At 40.6% G+C, this 22894-nt stretch overlaps 1 protein-coding gene and 1 long non-coding RNA gene across 2 annotated transcripts in view; both read left to right on the top strand.

The window, feature by feature from the left end:
* The first annotated feature begins 264 nt into the window (after positions 1-264).
* On the top strand, positions 265-5019 carry LOC112982507 (uncharacterized). The gene is made up of 2 exons (XR_003258988.2): positions 265-1290; positions 2631-5019. It is a non-coding gene; the product is annotated as an uncharacterized LOC112982507 (long non-coding RNA).
* Positions 5020-9536: 4517 nt separating this feature from the next.
* ABCB7 (ATP binding cassette subfamily B member 7) overlaps positions 9537-22894 on the top strand; it is a 46418-nt gene continuing 33060 nt past the window's right edge. The window contains exons 1-3 of the mRNA XM_064518107.1: positions 9537-9750; positions 19157-19234; positions 20887-20973. Of these exons, the coding sequence (XP_064374177.1) occupies positions 9586-9750; positions 19157-19234; positions 20887-20973 (330 nt within the window). The 5' untranslated portion in view covers positions 9537-9585. The remainder of the gene's footprint in view (positions 9751-19156; positions 19235-20886; positions 20974-22894) is intronic.

Raw genomic sequence — 22894 nt, 5'->3', positions numbered from 1 at the left:
TAGGAAATGGAGTACAAGTCCCTGTTCGTTTTTACCTGAAACTGAGTCTGGGACTCTGAGGGTTTCTAAAATTAAAGATGAGCAGCGTTGCAGAGAGATAACTGAAAGATTAACTGAAGCACTGTAACTGGAAGCTATTGTAGAAATGGATTATTTGAGGTTCAGAGGAGAAGGGGTATGATCTGGGGTAGTCTGAACCTTTAACCATGAATTTCTCCTGAGTACAAGTGCCCAGTTGTCAGATTCATGTGAATCATTCCCCCCCCCCCCCCCCCGAAATAAGGCTACGGAAAGAGTTCATCCCCTTTTTTTCTTTGATATCTATTTGGGAAATTTATGTAGTTATTAATTCTGTTTGACAGTGGAGAAGGGGCGAGGGAGAATTTATCTGTGTATAGTGGCAGCTGTTTGGGTGACCAAGCCAACCACAGGGCAATTGCTGCTGTGCTCTGGTTTGACTGTATTTACCAGCTCAAGCTGAGGGGACTTGCTCCTGAGGTCTCAAGTGGCAGGATATCTAGCCTGGTAAAGCACAGACACCCCAAGGGAAGCTGAGCCAGAGTAAGAAGCATTTAGCATTATGTTCTGGGGAGTACATTTAACTGTTTGTGCTTTATTACGTAAGTAAGGACTATCTGTGTTGGGAAACTGTGCAAGCGGTAAAACAGACCACTCATGGAGTGAGGATATGTGCAAGAGCTGCTTGGGAGGACCAGAGACTTTAACCTGAAAACATAGTTATGACTGCAAAGTCTCTAACACCAGAAGAGGTGCCAGGCGCAGAGTGCTGAAACTCAGCTCAGTGCTGTAAAGCTCGGAGGATGGCAGGTTTGTTGCTTGTTTTGCATCACGGCAGCGTGGCAGTCCTCCAGCAGGTGTGTGCTAACTACATTTCTAGCACCCTGAATGCTTTGCTGTTAGCTTGTGCTTTTCGCTACGCCTGTTCTGTCTCTAAATTAATGTGTCGACTGAAGACAGGGACTAAAGATGGTGAATCACCTGGCACACTTGGAATCTCATCCCTGGTAGAGGCCTTGGGACTCTACGAGAGTGCAAATGAACTACAATGCCTGTAATAACTAAGGACCAAGCCTATTCCCACTGAACTCAGTCATGCGCCTGTTCCACTCCCGTCTGAGGAAGCATCTTCTAGAGATACCGCCCCCGTGCTGTGCCAGCCCTGCCGAACAACGTTCAAAGGGAAAACGGGACTGCTCAGATAGAGGTCCATGCCAGGAGGTGCAGTGAAGGCTCAGGCTGTACATTACTAGAAAACAGATTATTCCATTGGTAAGCTTGAATTAGACAGTATAATGCATCTACAGACCAAACCCTATTCATTTTATAGGAATATCAGCCTTTGTACATTAGGTAAAGTATTATTTTAAAAAGGACTATTTTATGGGATTAATAAGATGCATTAAATTTCATTTTCCTGATCTTCATACAGCTGGGTCAGTTGATTTTTTTTCTTTTTTTTTTTTTTTGGCTCAAGGTTTGTTAACTGTCAAAACTCAAATTTCAGACTCATGTGAATAGTGCTGTATCCTAGTTACTGTTCTCTGAATGCTTATTTTTAACCAAGTATTGAAACTTCTAAAATGCAAACTGTTAATTAGGCAACACTGTATGGCCAGTAATTCATGTCAATATATCAGACTTTAACTGCTTCATATTTAGAGTTAAAACTTCTGGTTCACTGAGGACAAGAAAATATATTGAACAGAAGGCAAGCAAGATAACACACAGATGGGAAGAGGTAGAAGAGAAGGGAAGACTATCCATTCATACTATAGGCAAAAAACAACAGCAAAAAGCTTCTGAATGTTTTTTCCAGTGCTGCCCTTAATATCTGAAAGTTCATTTCTTAGTATAGCAAGACTAAGTGGATAGTGTAGATTGAATGTATATATTTTCTTCTTGGTGATTTTCATATTGATGCAGTTTTTTTATTGTTTCCCTCCTGAGTTCATTTTCTCCATTTAGTGGCAACTGGCTTGTGTGTAACTCCGCCTATGCTGATGTCAAACCTGGTATCAAAGTGACAGGCAGAGATTAGAGGGAGCATGAATTATACAGAAAATAGAAGTATTTTATATTCACATGCCCTATGCTAAAGCTGAAGAATTGGGGAGAAAATAGTATACAGTTAACATTTTTTAAGAAAGTGCTGATTGCAGCTGTTAACACTGAACAATTAATTTGATTAAGTTTGAAGATTGTTACATTAGTTTGAAGACAAACGTGATCCTATTGCAATACTTGTTGGACACATTCAATATTTCCAGTTGCTCAAGTAACAGTTTACAAAGACTAATTTCAAGCCATGCACGATTTACGAAAATTAACTTGTTCTTAATTTCTGTGGGGAGTTAGTAAAATCACATTCTGGTTTACTTGATCTCTGATTGGCTTAACTTCACTTTTGTTGCCCAAATAAGAGCACACCTACTTTGTGTATGTGAATCTTCCTGAATATTTATTCTAAAAACACTGTAACAAAATGCTCACAGAAAGCACCAAAACAATCAAAAAAATCCCTCAAGCCATAAACACTGTTGATATGAATATCCAGTTTTAGATGCACAAATATTTAGCTGTACTTATTTTTAATATTTGCTTTCTTCTAGAAGAAGCCATTTCCCCTGGTTGAACATCATACATTTGCAGCATAATTTAGTTTGGAAATGACCTCTGCCAGTCATCTACTCCAGACCTCTCTTCCAAAGAGGGCTGCCTTCAAAGCCAAATCAGGGTGCTCAGGGTCTCATCCAGTCATGTTTTTAAGATCTCCAGGAGTGGAGATTTTGTATGTGCATTCGAGAACTTAACTACTCTTACTGTGATTTTATTTCTCTAACATCCTACTGGAATTTTCCCTCATTACAATGTGCAACTGTTGCATCTTGTCTTTTATGTACCGATAAGAAGAATCTGGTGCCTTTTCTCTAAAAATGTACTTAAGGTGGTTGAAGATAGCACTTGTATCATCATTCAACCTTCTCTTCTCCAGGCCAAAAGAAACATATCACAGTGCACGTCTACTTGAAAATATTGCCGAAAAAATTTTCCTCTTGCTGAAAAAAGGTATGCAGTCTCCACAAATCTTGTTATGCTAACTTCCATCTGTTGGATACTCGTTGTGTGAGGAGGTTCGCCCTTGATGAGTTTAGGTCAGATTTCCTATGGTCCACATAGTTCCTGTAACTTATCCTGAATGAATAAAAAAGTAAGATAACTGCAAATGGTGGTGCCTGTTATAAATATCCAATGGCTTAAAAACATAACTTATCTCGGATGTGAATAGGTCCCAGTGGACAATTCTGATAGGTGGTTCCTGCCAGCACGTCAACCAGATGCCTCTACTCTAAAATGCCAAAACCTCTGAACCCCTTGCCAAACATACCTTTACCCACGTGAAAGCCCCTACATGGGATACGCTAAGAATGTGAGTTTGAAAGCTTAGTGTCCTTGCTATATCTCAGAAGCTGCAAGGGTTGGAGTGTCCCAGTACTTTTCAAACCAGTGTTGCTGGCTGTTGTATAAATGCATGAATTAATTCTCTCCTAGATCTTTATTAGCAGCTTTCATAAAGCATTCCATACTCACCACAGCCCGATTAAATTCCCTGCGACAATTACAAGAATTTGCCTTCTGGTGAGACTAATTCATGCAAGAGGTTTAATGAGTGTTTTTCCCCTCCCTGCAGATCTGTGCTTAAAAATCCTCTCTCATGCTGATATAAAAACACAGTTGCAGATTATATCTTTAAAGATACAGTTATGTTAGTGTGTGTTGCAGGACTGCGCCTCCTATCAAGCTGGTAATGAATTCATCACTGTTTACTGTTAAATGAATGGTCTGATTATTTTTCAATGCATTGCATTACATACATTTGCAATTCCATTTTCAGCAAGGCTCTATTGGAAAATGTAGTGATATGAAAAAAAATTATTCTCCTGTTCTGCTCTCATTTAAGAGTAAATGTACTGTTATCTTGCATTTTTTTCATTTAATGCTGTGTAGACTAGCCATCTGCTCTAGTCACTGCCTTCATTACCAGCAAACAGGAGAATTTATTTTTAGGTTCATAGTGTACAGTGTTCATACATTGATGCTGATCCTTAGTGCATGTTTAAATAATTAGCTCTTCCATGTAACTTATTATGAAAAAGTATTCAGAACAACAGAAGGAAAGCATAAATAAACTATCCTTCTTATTTGAGGAAAATTCATGGTGTTACATTGTAAGCCTCTTTACTAACTGCCTAGTGAAGCTGTTAATGCTCGAGGCATTTAAAGCTCAAGGAATCCTCAGAAACATGAGTGAGTCATCAAATTATTCTTCATTGCCTCTTAACCAGCTGAAACAGTCATCAGCCACATAATATTAAACAAATACTGTGCTACTGATTTTGCATGTGATTGTATACGCTATCAGTGTGCCCTCATAATATTTCACTGAGATACAGAATTCTCTCTTTAATGACTAATTTTGGGTGGCTTTTTTTCCTTGATTGTCTTGAGACATTGTAATCATATGTAGTTCTTCAAAAGACACACATTCACCATAGTCTTAAAATCCAGATCTCTTAAAAGGCTTGAAGTAACAAAAAATGGAGATACTCCAAATCGTCAGTCATTGGTAAATAAGGTGCTTGTGGCTATAATGTGGGAGGTTGTGGTTGGTGTTCTGGTTAGGGTGTTAGTTATGTAGTCATGTGATATCTGTAAAATAACTGACTTATGACACATTTTAAATTATTGGTAAAGAGATGGCTAATTATGTTCATACAGCATGTAAGCTGTTTGCCCTTGCAAAGCATAGGACAAGTCATGGTGAAAAACCTTTCTACCTGCATATTTTCTGTAATACTTATCTGTTGTCCGTCAACTGCTGTTTTAGACTTTGGTGCACTTGTGTGTGTGTGTGGGGGGGTATATCATGCCCAATACATGAGCAATAAATCATAATTTTAATTAAAAAGTAAAATAAAGTCATTGCATTTTTATCTTAAAGTGTCCTAATGCATTCTGGTAAAAGTCATTTATTCACTATGCAATAAAAATATATACAAACTGCATAACAATGCATACCTAGATATCTCAAATGAATGGGAAAAAATCTAAACTCCAGCACAGCGTGCTATATTCTTTTAAACATATAGATCACAGACAGCTTTGTAAAATAGAAGAGTCTTGCTTAATGCTAAGGTTAACAAGAACATGCTTTTTAAGGAGAAAGCCTAAATGCCATTTTTGTAATGTAATTGTACCATTTAAAGTACAGCTCATTTGTATTAGTTAATTTGACTAAAAGTCGTAATTCACACTGTCCTTCAAATAGATACGCAGCTGCTCTGTTCTTAAAGGTAAGGTCTGAGGATTAATAGGAGTTCATAATTTTAGAAATAAATATGATAGTCACTGTCTCCAAACAAGGACTATTCCTTTCAGCATGTTTTCTAGCTGTCATAACTAATTTTACATCCCTCTGATGAGAGGAAGGGGTTTTCTCCCCCCCTCTGCACCCTTATCCTATTTTCCCATTTTTAATTCTCATTAATTTTCTTCCACTGATTCCCATTTTGTTCATATGCTTCACTGAAGCACTCCTCTCCTTGTGTACTTACCCTTCCTACACTGTTTATTGTAAATTAAGATTGAGTATTGTTGCTTTTCTTTATCCTCTCACCTGACTTCTGATTAGATTTTGATTTCCACAAATCTCGGGGCACTTTCATTTAGTCTGGTGTCTGCCATAACTGGAATTGTCAACGTTGCTGTGTGAAATGTAGGTTTCAGTCTCCCTTCGGCATGCTTATTATTTGGCACAGTGTTGATTCTATCCACTTTATAGGAACATTTAATAATTATGAATCTTAATTCTTATAAATAGTTTTTATGAAATTATTCTCTGCTTTTTACAGCTGGAAGAAATAAGTACTTGTCACTGTAAGTGAAGTTCATTACAATGTTATAATCATGTTAAACACCTTTGAAGAGAAAGAATTTCAAACCTTTAATAAACTAAATAATAAAACTGGTTTCATATCTTCTTAATACCATTTGTTAACAGTTCCCTGTACATAGAATGTGACTGACTCCAGTGTTTTTATTGTAAGACACAAGCTTAACCCTTGTATTTGTGCATATTCGCAATCTTGATATTTTATATGTAAAGCTCAGGATTTCACTACCATGCATATTCCACTTCAAGTAGTTCTCTGCCATAGTACAAATCTCCTGTGAGCATAGCCTTGATGAATTTTTACAGATAGTTTTATTCCACTTACGCTACTAAGACATTTCATATATCTGCGTGCCAAGCTGTCAAAGCTGTGAGGATCTAAATGAGGCCAGAGCTGCCACCCTTAGGAAACAGAGAACATAGAGATTTGAGGATGTAATGCTAGAGAGCTTTAATATCCTGCTGCAGTGTAGTTTAGGTTTCTTTTTACTGAAGGGCTGGAATACTTAAAAAATGACCACTAGTCAGAGGTAACTGGAAATCTTGAGGTTTCTCCAGGGTGAAACTGTGAACTAAGAGCAAAATGTGTCAGTCTGTTTAAGACTGCAGAACTGAAAGCCTGTCGGGCATACCCAAAAAGGTGCATCCTCGGTCTGAAAGAATAAATTCTACTCATTATTAGTGCAATAATTTGTTATAAGTAAGTATTAAAACAGGCTGGTTGTAAATAACGAATTGCACCCTACGTGGTTATGCTAATTCTCAATTGTTGCAAGCTCGCTAGGATCCCTCGGTGCGCAGCACCATCGCCGCTGCCTTGCTGAATCCTAGTGAGCTTCTACTTAATTTAATCACAGAAAGACATCACTTCCACATCAACACCTATTACCAGCTCCAGAAGTGATTGGTTTTGAAGCTTCGTAGAGATATGCCTGTACTTCCTTCATTGCCTGTAAGAACTGTAAATCACACAAAGCCTTGTGAAATATAGCAATAACCTGGACTTGACCATGATGCCTGTACTAGGGGATTGTTTTAATGTGTGCCAAATACCTTGAAACCATCCCATATACAAGATAAATAGAAGGTAAAAATGAAGGCAGAAACTAGATATGGTAGTCCATGTATTAACAACACAGTTACTATATTTAGAGGCAGGCATAAAGCAATATATTAAAAACGTGCTTATATCTAGCTATGCTCTGAGATTTTCTCTGTTTCCTCGCGCTATCCAGCTGACAGATGGTGTCATAGCTTTGTGGCTGAGATCCATAAGCGAAACTCTTGTCCTGGGTTCAGCTTTCATCGAAGGGGATCTTGAGTTGGGATGTGCATATCCAAGCTGTCCCCAATGTTTTATTCAGACCTTTCTCTTCCAAGAATTTCCTGTGATTCTTTATTTAGGATTCATGACTGACTTTATCACTGCTCCTGAAGGGTTCAGACTACCACAACCCTATGCTTTTTTCCTTGGGTGGAGTGAGTTGGAGCTGTCTTCTGTCCATACAATAAATGAGATTTGTTTTAATAGTTCTTCCAGTACTTAAATAGAAAAAAGTCACAAGCCTATCATTACCTGTCCTCCACTTGGATACATTCTTCTTCATACAGTGAAACTTGTGCTTCATTTAGACAAGCAGGTTGCCAGCTCTGCTTTTTACAGGGCTATAAATAAGCATGTGGCTTGTTACTATTTCTTAATCAGGATTAAACAGAGTCATAATCAAGCAAATTCAGGATGAGAATGAGCTTATAGGGAATGATATCAGCCCTGACTTTGAGGATCCTCTGATAACAATTGCTGTTGTTTGCAGAATGGCTGAATTAATGTGACTACGGGAATGACTTACACCAACTTTTTTTTAGCTTTATATAAAGACTCTTGTTTTCTCAGTTTTATTGCACAGTTTATTCTTTCATTCTGCCCTATATTTTGTAATTCACATCCTCTGCACATGTCATTTTTCGTCCATTCTGACTACATCTTCCTCCCATTCATCTATTTTGAAATAAATGGAATAAATTAATTCCAGCTTATAGCCTCAGAAATGCCTTGTTTTTATGAGGTCTGTGATCTGCATTTCCACAGCAGAATTCTTCTGTTTCTGCACTATACCCTGATGTATGGTTCCTACAGAAAAAAAAAATCTAAATACCATTTATAATATCCTTTATTAGCCAGATGATGCTTTCAAAGTGTTGTGAAAACATTAACAAATTAGTCTTCATATCAATACCCAATATGTCAGGGGTATCTCCTTTTTTTTCCTCCACTTTACTGTTGGGGAAACTGAAACCTCACAGCTATGTCTGTACCCCATAGCAGGGCACCCGGAGGCTGTTCTCTAGACCTGCTTTGCTGCCTGGCAGCTCTTGGAAGAACTGGAGGAGATGCTCCCGAGTATACCCATGTGCTCCTCTCGGTTCAGTACGGTATCGCTTTGCCCCAGGATTTTGGCGTTAAACGTTTCAGTGTTTCGGCAGGCGTGGGACAGCGCGCTGCGGTGCCTCGGGAGGCCTGGATGAAGTCCGGACGAGAGGTCTCAGCACTCTCGTCACAAATCTTGGTGGTGGGTCATTCCCATTCCCTGAGCTTCTGTTTCTTCTACCAAACCTCCTCCATCATCTTTTCCAACTGCAAACTCTGGGGCACGGATCGCCTTCCGGCGTGGCTCCACGAGGCGATCCTCTGCTTCTGCGGCTGAATCTGCCTCGCTCTGGGGGAGAGGCACCGTCCAGATAATTTTTTCATGGCAAGCAGCACCACATATTTAAACAGTATATGTTAATAAAAACTCTTCCGTTAGCTTTCTGTGCCTGCATCATGGGCTTTGCTCGCCGGGTTACGGCGCTCTGGGAGAAGGAGTTGTACCCTGACCACCACAGCGACGGGGCCTCCTGCTTCTGTGGCTCCCCCACGGCTGGTGTGCTGCCTCGTACGGGTATGAATAGTCACTACCGATATCAAAAGGACAAAGAAAAAGAGTTAGAAGATCAGACCTGGAAAAAGAGTGGAAACAGGAGGGGAAGGGAGTAAACCCAGGGGTGCTGGAGAGTTATCAAAGAAGAGCAGGCAAAGGCCAAATTTGCAGGGAAAACATTTTCAAATATATTAAGTACTCTAATCACCTTGAAAGCAGAGAAAAGTAAAATTATATACATTAGTATATAAGACAGAAATTATAAAGCTGTTTGCACAGTTCATAATAATAGAATATTAAAATTATTAATTATACAGTTTTCTCTCAGAGAGCAACACAGCCATTGTATCTAATGCCAGACCATTTCCTCATGTCGTCTCCATTTTAATTTTGAATACCCTGGATGAGGGGATAGTCACTATCCCCTGACACATTCGCTTGCCTGTTACATTTCCATCAGAGTAACTATTTGCCAGATATTCCTCTTTAACTTTCCTGCATTTAATTCCACCCCATCACTTCTAGCACTCCTTCCCCGCCCCCGCCCGGCGCCCCGCCCCTTGCCCCTTGCCCCGCCCCTTGCCCGGCGCCCCGCCCCTTGCCCGGCGCCCCGCCCCTCGCCCCGCCCCCGCGTCGCTCCTCCCGGCGAGCCCGCCGGCGTCCCACAATCCCCTGCGCGCGCTCCCTCCCAAGATGGCGCTGCTGGGGGCTCCGCGGAGCCTGGCGGCGGCCGCCTGCCGCAAACGGCGGCTGCTGGCCCTCGCCCTGCCGCGGCCTCCGGCGGCCGCCGCCTGCGCGCACGGCTGGGCGGCGGGGAGCGGGCGGCAGCGGGCCCGGGCGGCCCCGCGGAGCGGCCAGGTGCGTGGGGGCGCCGCGGCGGGCCGGGGCCGGCGGCGGGCGCGGGCCCTGGGGGCGGTTCGGCGCGTCGCTGCCGTGGCGGCGGCCGCGGCGGGGCCGCGCTTGGGCCGGACTGATAACGCCTCGGGCAAGCTGGGCCCCGATAGCCTGGGCTGGGGCTCCTGCCGCCGGCGCGGCGGCGGTGCCCGGCTCCCACTGCCTCATCCGCCGTGCCCGGAGGCGCGCGGTCACCTTCCTTGGGGGCGCGCAGGCACCCCAGACCCGCCACCCTCCGCCCCAGCGCGGTGCTGGAGGTCTGCGTTAGAGCATCTGGCGCTGAGAGCGGGTTTTGCCATCCTGGAGGAAACGGCAAAACCTCACACGTGCTGTTGCCTTCCCCGTGTGGTGCTCGTTGTGCGCCCGCCTGATGCAACGCGTGCCAAGGCTGTCTGCACCCACGCTCCTGCGAGCCCCCATGGCTGCGTCACGCGTCCTGCCTGGGAGCTTGTTCCTAGGTTTGCTCGCCTGCCTTTTGCCTTAGCTGACCTTTGCCTCTTGGCCTTTGCTCTACGCCTAAATGGATTTTAAATATAGGTGACATGTGCCTGTTAGTGGTGGTGTTGCCTTTAGGGCATCCTCTATCGGCCTGCGAGTTTTTGCCAAGGTACAGTAGCCGACCAGTGTTTTATGCAGCTTTGTCCTTCAAAGTGAAGTTTTAATGTAGAGGGCTAGTTCTCTTCTGACACTTTGGTTTAACCTGATGATTCACCTCTTTTAGCGATGGTAGAAAGCTCAGCTTCCACCTTGGTTGAGCTCAAAAGACCGTTGGAGCTTTGCAACTGGCAGAATTTCATAGCAGACCTGTGTTGTTACAGTTTCTCATGTATTGCTCGCTTGGCCGAAAATTCGCTAGTCTTTGGTTTGTGGTCTGCAGAAAGGTTTGTAAAGGGAGCGATGTTGCATGACCAGCAGCAGGTTTGTACTAGTTTGGATGCTGCTGAGCGATACGGACCTTGGATGTTGGGAAGAGTTGTGTAGCAGGGAAATCTGAGACTGTCACCAACAGGCCACGCTGGGACCAACCTCCCTTCCCAGGCCAAACCCCTCCTTGCAGTCAGGTCCTGCGAGCCACTGCAGTTTCCTGCATCCCTTCTCCTGTGAGATCCTCTTCCCACCGGCTCCCTGATGTGTGCATTAAACTTGTAACTTTAAGAAGATTGGCTCACCCTATGCTAAGCTGCTTTTCATAGGGAAATCACTGGTAATATTTAAATCACTAGTAATGTTAGGTTGGAAAGGTAAAAACAATGCTTTTGTGTTTGACATCAGTTATGCGCCCAACTTTTTGAAGTAGTTTTTTTACTTAAACATGGGGTTGAGAGACCTATGGTGAGAAGACGATTTCATAGTTAACTTCTCATTCTCAATGTAGGAATATGTGGTTTTCCTTTATTTTCTCTCTCTTTTTCTTTTCTAAATCGATGAGGAGTCAACTCTGTGTTACCACTTTTTTTCCCTTCATGACATTTTCCATTCTTATCTCCATCAGTTTCTCGACGCTTGGGCAGTAGTTCTGCCTGTTTGGTCCCACATTTCTGATTGTATAAATTCAAAAATGTGTAGCATTCCATAGCTCGCTAGTGGCACAGTGTTAGAAGGTTGAATCTGAGCATCTTTTAAAACCTAAACAGTTTCCATTCGCTTTGTTTGGATCTTAATAGCAAAATCTGTAGTGAAATTGCAGTTTGGTGGTGCTGGTAACTGTTCCGGCAAAAACATGCCCTCTTTTGTGCTCTGATGCCAAAGGAGTGTGAAACACATTTGACTATAGTTTTCTGTTAATGATTGCCACAGCATTTGGACAATACAAATTTGTACTCATGAGGCCCAGTTATAACTGATAAACAAACAGGAAATCTTTCTGTCAGCCATGGAAGGCTGTGGTAACATGTTCCAATGAGTGGGTTTTTTTCTTTTCTGTTTTTTTTTTGTTTGTTAAAAATAAAGAATTGAGTACATACCTCAAATTGAATGAGTCCAGTTTGCAAAGTGACTGAAGGAACTGTATCTCAAAGACTGAATAAATGAGATTTCCCTAGACTTTCAGAGCGCTATTATTTTTGTTTGATAATCATCTCAAGCCCCCTTTTTTTTCCCTCAGAGTACAGCTGTTTATGACTAGCTTTTCATTATCATCTGCCCTGATTAATTGCCTGTGACAGGCAGAATTTGGTACAGGCTAAAGTCAAGTTCTTATTACGTAGAAGATGAGATGAGCAGGACTGAAATAGTAAATTGTTGGGAGATTTAATTTTGAAACTTGTGTGAGAAAGAAGCTGAGAGTTGAAGTTGATGTTAACCAAATTTTTGTCCATGTATTTGATCTATTACAATATCTCAGGACTTAGTGTTGTCCAGTGTTTCTGGAAACTTACTTTAAATGTCAATGAATAAACAACTGTGTAAGCATGGGGATGTATAAAAGTATTTAGCTTAATCCTATTTTGCTTTTGAATGTTTTTACTTTCACAAGAAAATGCTAATTCTTGCTTATTAGTTTTAATTGCCACCTGTTGATAAAGGTTGCTTTACACTAGATTTTCTGAACTAGAAGGCTAAAGCTGTATCTGTGGTTTACAGAAGCATTAATTTGTTTGACTTGTTAGTTTACACATTTCCTGACAAAGTATGCATTTCCTTTTTTACAGTCTTCTGATTAACTTTTACTTCATTTTTGCATCAAGCTCTATTTGGAAGAAAAGTAGAACTCATTAAGTGCACACACAAGAGTCTACTTTTTTTTTTAAACAAACTTCGTACCACACGTGACAAATAGGCAACACGTTTTGTATGTGTGCTGTGCAGTCCAATCCAATTTGATTATTATCCAAGAGGAGGCTCAAACTGGGTGTCCTAGATTATTTTTTGTGTTCTGATATCCTTCAAACTTTTGGGACTAGGAGGCATCATTCCTTAACCTTTCATTAATCTGTTGACAAAGGAAAATGCACTGTTTTGCTATTTCAGTTCCCCTTTCCTTTTTTCAGTTTTTCAGATAGTTCAAGAAATGTTTGGACCAGCAGAAGCAACTGGCTAAACGCTTCAATAAACTGTAGTTCAAGGTGACTAGCTAGTGACTTTTATCAATTAGATAATTCAGCATTTAAAAATGAAATTTTTGGAAACAAGTATATGCATCCTGTTCTGAGTTTCAGTATTTAATTGTGTTTTATTATGTTTAGACTGAATCTTTCTAATGGGCAAATTCTGAAACCTTTTCTTTACATTTAAAAACTTCAATATAAACTTTTTTTAACATTTAAAACAACTTAATTTTATTTAGAATTACCTTAAGCTGCGTGCGTCACAATCATCTGGGAGTAAGATTTAATGAAGTCAATGTGCCATATAGCTGGAAGTCTCCGGGTTACTGGTTTGGCTGGGGGCTTTTTTATGGTCGCTTAGGACTTGCACTCTTTAGGTGCTGCAGAGTTGCTTGAAGAATAAAGTTGCTGAGCTGTTGTAATTGCGATCTTGCATGCTAGAGTAACAACAGAGGAGGAGGAAATGCTTAACTTGTCTTTCGGATGTTTATTCAGTTTTTTCCTCTGCATGTTTTAGTGTAGATTCTTTTGAGTGTGGGAAAGCTCCTACATCACCTTTACTGCGGTACTGTAGGTATCAGACATGGGTTAGATTTTGCACTACGTGGCTGAATATAACCAAAGGGCAGGAAATGTGAAATAGATGCTCATGATCCATCTTCCTAATGTCATATGGAATGGGAGGCTGGCAGGGACCCAACCAGGGGAAGAATCCAGGTAGCTGGCTTTAACAACATGTCTCCCCCAAATGTTCCTAAATAGTAAATGCCTTCCCAGGAAGGCATGCCTGATGTGACACTGAGTTTTCTACTGCTGCGGTAAAATCAACTTTCATGAGCAACTAAACCGTACAAGCACAGTTCTCTTCTTTTCTTCTGAACTTTTAAAAGTTCACAGCTTTTACTGATGTAGCTATACAAATAGCAGAGGTTTGTGACAACACGGCCGTGTCAGTCAAGAACTGTGCCTTTTACAGCTCTGACTGGTAGACAGCATAGATATGGCTTAACTCAGGAGAAAAATTGTCATTATTTTAAAGGAAGAAAAAAAATATGGTGAGATAGGACCATAAAAGCAGAGTTAATTGTTTGTTTAAAAAGGCTGGAGTTAGAACCTTTGCCAGCTATGCTACTTACATTGCACCCATGCAGTACTCCACCTCCCCGTCGTCCTTCTTTCTTGGTTGGCTGTAAGCTTGCTTAAGAGCCAGAGCAATATATGTATTTTCTGTGGCGTTTAGTACAATAGGATTTAAATATAATGAGTTGTTTGGCTGCTGTTGCATTACAGGTGATAACCCATGTCTGTCTTCCCTCACTCTTATGTTTTTCAGTAGTTTGATCAGTCTTGCTTTCCTGAGTAATAGGCGATGTAACGTTTGTGTCCTGGAGGGGAAGAGGGGTAAGCTTATGAAGGGGACAGACAAACATTGTAGAAGACTGTCTGTGTGCCTGACGTGTTGTGGAGCTGCGAGCAGACTCCAGTGCTTAGAACTGAGATCAATTTGTATTTCTACAAATGTAACTCCTTCCCTTTACCCCTCCTGTGGCTGGAGTAGGAATGGGGCTCATCGTGTCAGAGCTCTTGGTTTAAGATCTCTGCTTGGTAGAAATGTCGAGGACCAGCCTATTGGATGTGGCCTGCTTGGTGAACTTTGAAAAATGACCAAGCAGGGGCTATATTTTTGTCTAGTAAATTTAGGATTATATTGTAGTGCAGTTTACCTGCATTCAAAATAAAAGCAACAGTAAATTCTGTTCTCTCTAAAACTTAAATGGAGAAAAAGATCATGTGACTGAAAACCCCAACAACCTTAAAGTGAGGATAATTGTTTTGCCATGAATCATCCTAAGTCAAGAAATACACTGAGGGTTTTCTTTCAGAGCTGACTTTGGCAATTGTGAAAAGCAAGGCTGTATAAATTATCATAAAGTGTAACAGCAAAAATAGACTGTTTCCTTGTATTATCTTGGCCTTCCAGCTGCTGCGTGATGTGTGATAAAGAGCACGTTCTTGTGCATAATTTCATAATAGCCCTTGCTTTAGAAACTGTAGTAAGAGACGTTTCAGGTATTCTGGTTAAACTTATTTATATTTTGCATTCCCCTTCCCCCACAAAAGCCTGGTCTGTCCTTCCAAATTCTGCTAGTGCTCGTTGTCTGGACGTCGTTTCCTTTGCTAGGTCCGTGGGTGTTGCTGAGTTCCCCTCTCTGGACTTTCTGATAGTGCAGCTGAACAGTTCGACACATGGGAAGTCAACAGTCTCCGTCATCTGCTGAGCAGAGTGCATGCCATGTTAAAGAAATTAATTCCCTAAGACTTAGTTTCATTATAAGACCTTTTTTCTAGTCTCTTAGCTGCCAGATGTGTGTATAATAACATATTGTAGTTGAAATTGCTTCAGTTTTCAAAATTCCTTTATGGAGGAAGCATTGCTACCGGACAGGTCAATGTTCTCCTGTTTCTCTCTATGAGAGTGCACATCTCATGCTATCGAAAGCTTGCAAGGAAGGATAGTTTATGAAGTAGGACAGGTGGAAGCATGGGAATTTGATCTGAAACTCATTTGGGAAGTACTGGGATCCCCCAGAGCATTAGCAAGCGTCCCTGGGGTAGCTGGTGCTGTGCTGTGCATTGGGATGCCTGTTACGGTGCTGTGGGGGTTTACCCTTCTGCCCTGGAGATGTGCTTTACCACAACAAGCCAAATGGGAATGCATATTAATAAGAAGATATTCTGGGAAACCTCCTTAAGGTACCTTTTTGTTACCGTTGTGGTTTCATGAGTAGCTGTACAGAGCAGTTGCAACCTGGCTGTTGTTAAGTTTCGTTGTAGTGTCTCATGTCTGCGGTGGTGGCGGTTTAGTCTAATTTGCAAAGTTAACGTGTTCTGCCTGCCAGAGTATTTTCAGCTTCCTCGCTGTCTTCCTCTCCTCTTTCCCCTGCATCTTTTCCTTTCTTGCTTTATACAACTCTCAGTGAAGTTAGCAGTGGGGCTTGAATCCTGCATAGGTACTTGAATCCTACCTTCATTTATCTTTTCTATTACAGTTGGTTTAAGAAAATCCCCATTAGATTAGTACAGTAGTCTCTGCACGTACTCTGGCTATCTGGAACAGTGCGTTGGAAACTGAGCAGAGAAGCTTCTAAGTAGGGATTTGGCCTAGAGCAAATGTGTTTAATCCCGATTGTTTGTTTGCATTTATAGTGTTGAACCTACTACCCCCAGCCATGAAACTTTAGGAACATGACTTTTATGTGCAATTGGTACGAGACATCTGTTTCATCCTTTGAAGTATGTGGAATCATATCCAAAAATAAATTAAAAGAACATAATAGTTGCAAAGTCAGGCATTCAGAAATTGGGAAATGCCAGAATCAGTTCCCTGTGTAATTTCTTAAGTTCAGAAACAAGCAGGACTTGCTCCTGCTCCTTCAAAGCAGTAACAAACTGCTTTTATCTGTCGTAATAAGGTACAAGTATGCCTTTCCTTTGCGGTCCGGCTCCGTTGAGGAAGAGGTGCAGTGAGAGACGGTGAAGTCCAAAGCCTGCCTAGGGGGTGTGGGAGGGTGACAGCGTAAGCTTGTGTCCCACTCCTTTGGGCTCTTTGGTCAATAGGACTGTGATGGCTGGAAGATCTGCTGGCGGCATCATGTTCACCTTGTCCGTGTTTAATTCTCCATTCGTCTGCTGAGACTTGATTTTCAGCAGGAGCTTGGGAGAAGATTGAAACCTCCAGCCTTCAAGGCACAAGAGTGAAAATGAAGAACTTAAATTTTCTTGGGTAGCTTGTGCAAATCATGTGACCTTTTTGCTATATTCATCTGTTAACCCCATGACAGTTTATAGCTTCAGCCAGCTAAGTAGGCTGTTTAACACAGTAATTGAGAGCAGATCTGTCGGTGTTTTAGTAAACTTCCTTCTACAGTATTATGTTCTGCTCATGCTTGAGGCAGAAGAGAACTTTGTGGATTTCAGGGTCAAAGGATATAAACTATTAATAAAATATTGCTTATGGTGGCATTTAAGTACATTCTTGGAGAACAGTAATTATTTTCTTTCCATTAGCTGTTGGAGCATCAGTTGTCTACTCCCATGCACTAGGAATACGCAACAAAAAAAATAATTCTGAATTAAAAACCTGAATTTTAACTCTCACAGTAATGCAAAATCGACATATTCTGTTTCTTGCAAAGCCGAGCAGGAGAGAGTGGTATTACTCAGGGGAGGTTCCGGCTGTGTTGTCTTAAGAAAAGCCAAAATGAAGTTGTGGTCGGCTCCTCAACCTCTTTGGCATGATATCTCAACAATCTTTTATGAGTATCATGTATTTAAAGGAAATAAAATGCTGGCACAGGGACACTGAGGGTTTCAATATGCTGATTGTACGCTACTCTGTAGGACACAGGAACTGAATAATCCAGAGGCTGATGGGTATGCATACAGAATTTTACTCTTGGTATCGTGGCTCTCGCCCTGGCTCATGTCTCCACTATAAATTCTAGATTATCGTGGTTTAATCCGTGCTTCTCGATGGCCTCTGTCTGGGGAAGCAGCCGGAGTTGTGTTGAGATAATTGCCTTCCCTGAACTTGAGAATGGCACTGCCTTTTGTACTGGCTGTACAACTTAAATTAGTGTTAGGCTCTAGGTTGTTCCCGGATGCCACAATAGTGGTTAACTGCCTGAAGTGCTTTCTCCTCCTCCTGTGCGATAGTAGGACCATTTATCTAAAATAACCGTGTCTTCATAACAGTTAATTAATTTGCAGTAGCCCGCGATGTGCTGAGACCCCTTGAAGTCCTTGTCTTTTTCCATTATATTTTCTGTTTATGAAGCTGTCACTGTTCCTATGGCACGCGTGTTAGTGTGTGTGTCTGGATCTGCGTTTGCTTACTTCAGCAGCTTAGATGGAGTCTTGAGTGCTGGCATGAAACTATGTTATGAGTCTGTCTACAATGCAGCACCTTAAAATTGGAGCTCCTTCATTTAACTCAGGTCTTGGAAGCATCAGCACAGCAATTCACCCAGGTCAATTAGCCCTGCTGAGTGCAAAATACATAATTCCAAAATGTTTATTCTCTCTCTGTACGTAATGTCATGTAATTGCAAAGTGTGGAATGAGCAGATCCTGTAAAAAGGTGTGTGTGGGGAATTAGCTTCACTTTCTTGCAAAGGACTGACTAAATCCATAAACTTGCGTTATGTGTCTTAGGACCAGAGCAAAAGATAGTTTAGTGCAAGGTATACAAAACATATTTATGGCAGTGCTGCTGTTTGTGAAGGTTAAAAGGATTTTTCTTTCTGATCAAGTTAAAATTTTCTTTTTGACTTTGGTCCTTTGCCTTGGGCTGATGAGCTGTTCTTCTGCTATTTTGCTCTGTAGTATTGATTTTATATAGTGTGAGCTGTACAGCTAATATTGCAACAAAGCAGTAAAATCCTGGTTAATGGGATACATACAGCCTGTGTGGTTTAGAAGTACCGGAATGTCTGAAAGGGGGAATAAGCTTTGGGGATAAGTGGTTGTCTTCATTACTGAATATGTCAAAGATGTACTGGAACCATCATTGCTAACCAAAAAAGGGGCCTGCGTGTTGCCGTTGAGCAAGCGCTGGCAGCTAGTTCCTCGAGGGAAAAGAAATGGTCATGTGAAACTCTTACGGAAAATTAATTGCTTTATATGACAGGCAAAACACGCTATGGTTGGTGCCTAACTGTATGCCTGTTAAATATGCATTGACACGTGTATGAATGAATGTATTTTGTATCCTAAAACTCGCAGTCAGCCATGCTGTAATTTCTGATGGTCCCGATGCTTCCCAGTCACGAGTGGTGGCTTTGACTAGCCTTGCGGCCTGTGAGCCAAGCAGGGTACCAGCTGAGCTAGGAGACAGTGAAAATGGCAAAACCTGTAAGCCTTAAAATAATAACTCATAATGAAAAACAGAACAAAAGAAGAAGATTTGAAAAGATTTCAAAAGACGCCTGGGGAGGAGAACAAAGTGAGAGGAAAGGGAAAACTTTGGGGCTTTCACGATACAAAAGAAAAGAAGTCTGATGGGAGTGTGGACTTGGAGAAGGGAAAGGTTCATTGTCATTTAGCATTTTTAATGATTGAATGTGATTTATTTCACACCTGCTCCCTGCCAGTTTTCCTTTTATTTTTCTGTGGTCAGTTGTCAAAAAAACCCCAACAAAGCAGTCTGCCTTGTTCCCATGTTATGCATGTTTACATAAGCTAGATGAATAGTCTGTGAATGTAAAGTGCATGCTCTGCACTGCTCCATTTTCACTTTTTTTTTTCCTTTTTCTATTCTGTAGATTCCACCAATATGCAAACAAACATCGTGGCAGAGTCTGGGGAGAGGTTATTCAAGACCATTATTAGATGCTTCAGAGGTAGGTATAAATTGTTTTCTTCCTTCCTACTTGCAGGTGGGAGGAAACTCAAGCCCTGGGTACATCTTTCATTTTGTTGCATTACTTTCATTTTTTTTTAATATTTTTTCTATGGTTTCTAAATGCAGCAAGTTAAATTGCAATTTATATCTCTGCCTCTAGAAAAGGAGAGAACTTGGCTTAAAACCTTCAGACTGTTGCACTTTACTGAAGAAGTCTTTCTGAATCTCTAAAAGCCAATGCTATCATAATAACTTAAAAAGAAAAGATCTTCGGTATGTAACTTTTGCTAGTTGACCCTTAGATTCACATGGTCTGACATGAGAAAAATTGTGTAGAAAGCTGTGAGTTTTCCTTGAGTGTGTAGGGCTTTATTACTTCAAAATTCTGCATAGTTTGGGGAGTGTCAAGACACTTAGCAAATTTATTGCTCATCATTCTGAGTGCCAGGATGTCAGGTTCTTATTCCTCTGAGGTCTGCTTAGCTTAACGCTAATGTAAACATAAGGAAGATGTAACTTTTACTGTTCCTGGAAAATTATGACATACATTTCTAAGTAGTACATTTGGTCTGAATGAAACTAGAAAATGTATTTGTCTTGACTTTGGGTTTTTTGTGTGTCTTTTTAATAAAGAACAACCACTCATAGAACTGACTGAAGAAGCAAAACTCTTCTGGCAGTCCTTGGGACTTCAAAGCATAAAATTCACTTGCATGGTTTTTGACAATGTTCTTTTTCAAATAAGGAAAATGTAACTTTGGCTCAGGAAATCCTGATTTCTGCTATCAAACCATACATATAAAATGAGATTCATAAAGAGCCTTTTACAGAACTTGAATCTGGAAGTTGCTGATATGTAGTAAATTTTTTAAACAAAATGCAGATTCTTGAAAAGGTTTAACTCATCCATTGTAGCAGATACTTTGAAATCGAATGTGGAGGAACTCCCAGTGATAGTGAATTATTTTTCTTAATATTTCTATCAGATGTATAAATTCAGAACTCTTCTTTCTCCACATCAGCATGGACTTTTGGCCACATGCTACGATAACTGAGCATTTGTTTTTAAAAAATGATTAAAATGTGTTAAAAGGCCTTATCCTAACTGCTCCTGTGCATGGCGGATTGCAGCAGGAGTTCTGGACCAGGTTGACTCGTTCTTGTCGTGGCACCAGTAGGCCATCCTGATCAGAAAGAAAAGTGTGAAGCTGATTTATTTATTTATTTTGCTTCCAAGATTAAAGTTAATCTTTACAAATGTGGAAAGAGGTTTGTTGCATAAGCATGTTCCATTTTATTTATTAATGTATCAGAGGAATATCATCCTCTAATACTTTCTTTTCTACGTTCTTTACTCTGCTTTTACGTTTGTAGTTGTCCTTTTAGCTTAAATATTTAAGGCTCTTTTGTCTTTACCTGCTGGCTTCTTGCAACATGCTCTTTACTATACTGCTAGATTTATGGTCCCTTTCTTATTATTGTTTCCTTAAGGTGAGGCAAGGTTTGTAGAGAGATGTAGTATCCTTTATTAAATCAAGCTGATACAGTTTAGGGGGAGGGAGGGAAAACAGATCAGTAGTTCTTTCTTCATTGGCTTTTAAATGCATGTTTCCTGAGGTTCTTGCAAATTGACTTTTCTTCTTCACACAGATGCTCCAGAGGTGGCAACTGATAGAAAAGAGAATGTGTTGGCATGGTCATGCAGGTGGAGGACTTCACACAGATCCAAAGGAAGGGGTAAAAAAATTGCTTAATTAGTATTGCTTTTTAAATCAAAAGTATGTTCACCTTTGTTTAAAAAAAAAAAAAAAAAAAAAAAAAAAAAAAGCTGACCTCCCCCCCAATAGCAATTGGTGAGAAACTGTATGGATAGTTGATATGTGAACACTGTAGCACAGTAGATACTGTTTAATTGTCAGTGTTGGCTTACTAGCTCTTAAATCACCAAATGTTTGTAATAACTGTTTTAAAGTGCTTCAGTTGTTTTATTAAAAATAGAACCCCAGTTTCACACATTCCTTTGAAATCTGCTTGCAACATGTTAGACTTTTTTCCATGCTAGGTATGTTCCATTGTAATTTAATGTGATTACTTATTCTTGTTTGTGACCGATATTTCTCTGTGACTTGACATTCGTGCTGGCAGGGATTATTTTGCGGATACAAGCCAGCGCATCAGGTGTTGCCACTGCAGTTGAAGTGGGGGCAGGGGGAGTAATTAACTGTTTACTGTGCATGTCTAATCACTTTGATTTAATGTTAATGCATCTGATGCATTTTTACTGTATTTATATTCAGGAAGCACCTATGTTAAAATGGTGATGATGGGTGTGTAGGGAAAAGCAGTATCTTTTATTAGACCACATGATTACAGTTATAAAAATAGGCAGGCTTTTAGTTAAAATAGCACTGTAAAATTCTGCATTATTAAAATTGCACAATCAAAGCACTCAAGTTAGGAAGTGAGCAAACGAAAGGTGCATATGCAGACTTATTTCTGATGCTTTGTGTATTTTCAGATGATACTGCATAATGATTATAACTTGTTCAAACTTGCGTGGTATGTTCCTAAGACTAGCAAACTTTAAAACTCATTGCAGAGCCCAGGTGTCTTAGGGCTATTCAAAGGTCTGGTTCACTCGTGTTTAACAGTTCTGACTATGCATTTTCCACCGACTCGTTCCTAAAAGAATCGAACAGTTGTACCTACAATTTCCTCTTCAGTTTTGGTCTGAGAGTTATTCCTTCAGTGAATTCAAACCTGTTTGTGCTACAGTCAGAAGTCAGGAGGGAGTGAAATCGGATACTGAAATCGGATACTTTAGTAATAACAGGCAGTTTGGTTACATGAAGCATACCAAGCTTGGCATGGTAAGCATCCCTCATCTCCTCTGCGTAAGGCACAAGGGGGAGGCAGAAGAATCGAACTTCTTCAGTAGCGCTACTGGTCCTATGCATAATATTAATCTTAGACATGTTTTACAATCATCTTGCAACATTTACAGGCTCTTTCAAAGATCTTCTAGGCAAAACACACTTAAAACCAGCAGGCTGTTCTTCTCCCTGTTTACCCTAATTACACTGTGGATTGTGTTCCTTCTGTAAAGGGGAAGGCAGCATTATCTCGTCTTTCAACTCCAGTTGTCACGTGTCAGTTGAGATTTTCTTGTTTGTTTTTTTTGTGTATTTTTTCTTTTTTCCTACTATAATTTCTCTTCTCCTGGGCATGTTGATCAGCTGAATATTTTCTGTCGGCTCTCAGAACTTGCCCACCCTCACCTGGTGCTGTTGCAGGTCCGTTTCACAGACAGCTTCACAGTCGCCCCACCTTCAAAAGCACCACAAGGTTTTTATTTCTTCTTGAAAAAGCAACTTCCTGAAATGCAGAGCTTTTTCGACTGAACTGCTTCAAATGTGAAGGGCAACTTTCAGGACAAGCCTGTTTAATCCTTATCTTATGTATTTCCTTTGCAGTGATTACTTTTTGAAGGTCTACAGTTTGGCATCATTCAAAACTTAAATTTCATTTCTTTCTGGTCAGAAAGGAAAAGCAAGGTTCTGTTTACCAAAATATGTTAATATTAAGAAAGGGTGGGTGTTTCATTAAAACTCGCTAGGAGTGTGATAGTCAGAAATTTTGTTGTCAACTGATATTTTGC

The sequence above is a fragment of the Dromaius novaehollandiae genome, chromosome 11, assembly GCF_036370855.1.
Source record: "Dromaius novaehollandiae isolate bDroNov1 chromosome 11, bDroNov1.hap1, whole genome shotgun sequence".
Lineage (NCBI taxonomy): Eukaryota > Metazoa > Chordata > Aves > Casuariiformes > Dromaiidae > Dromaius > Dromaius novaehollandiae.
The sequence above is the reverse complement of the archived record's forward strand: the minus strand, read 5'-3'. Positions and strand labels throughout refer to the sequence as shown.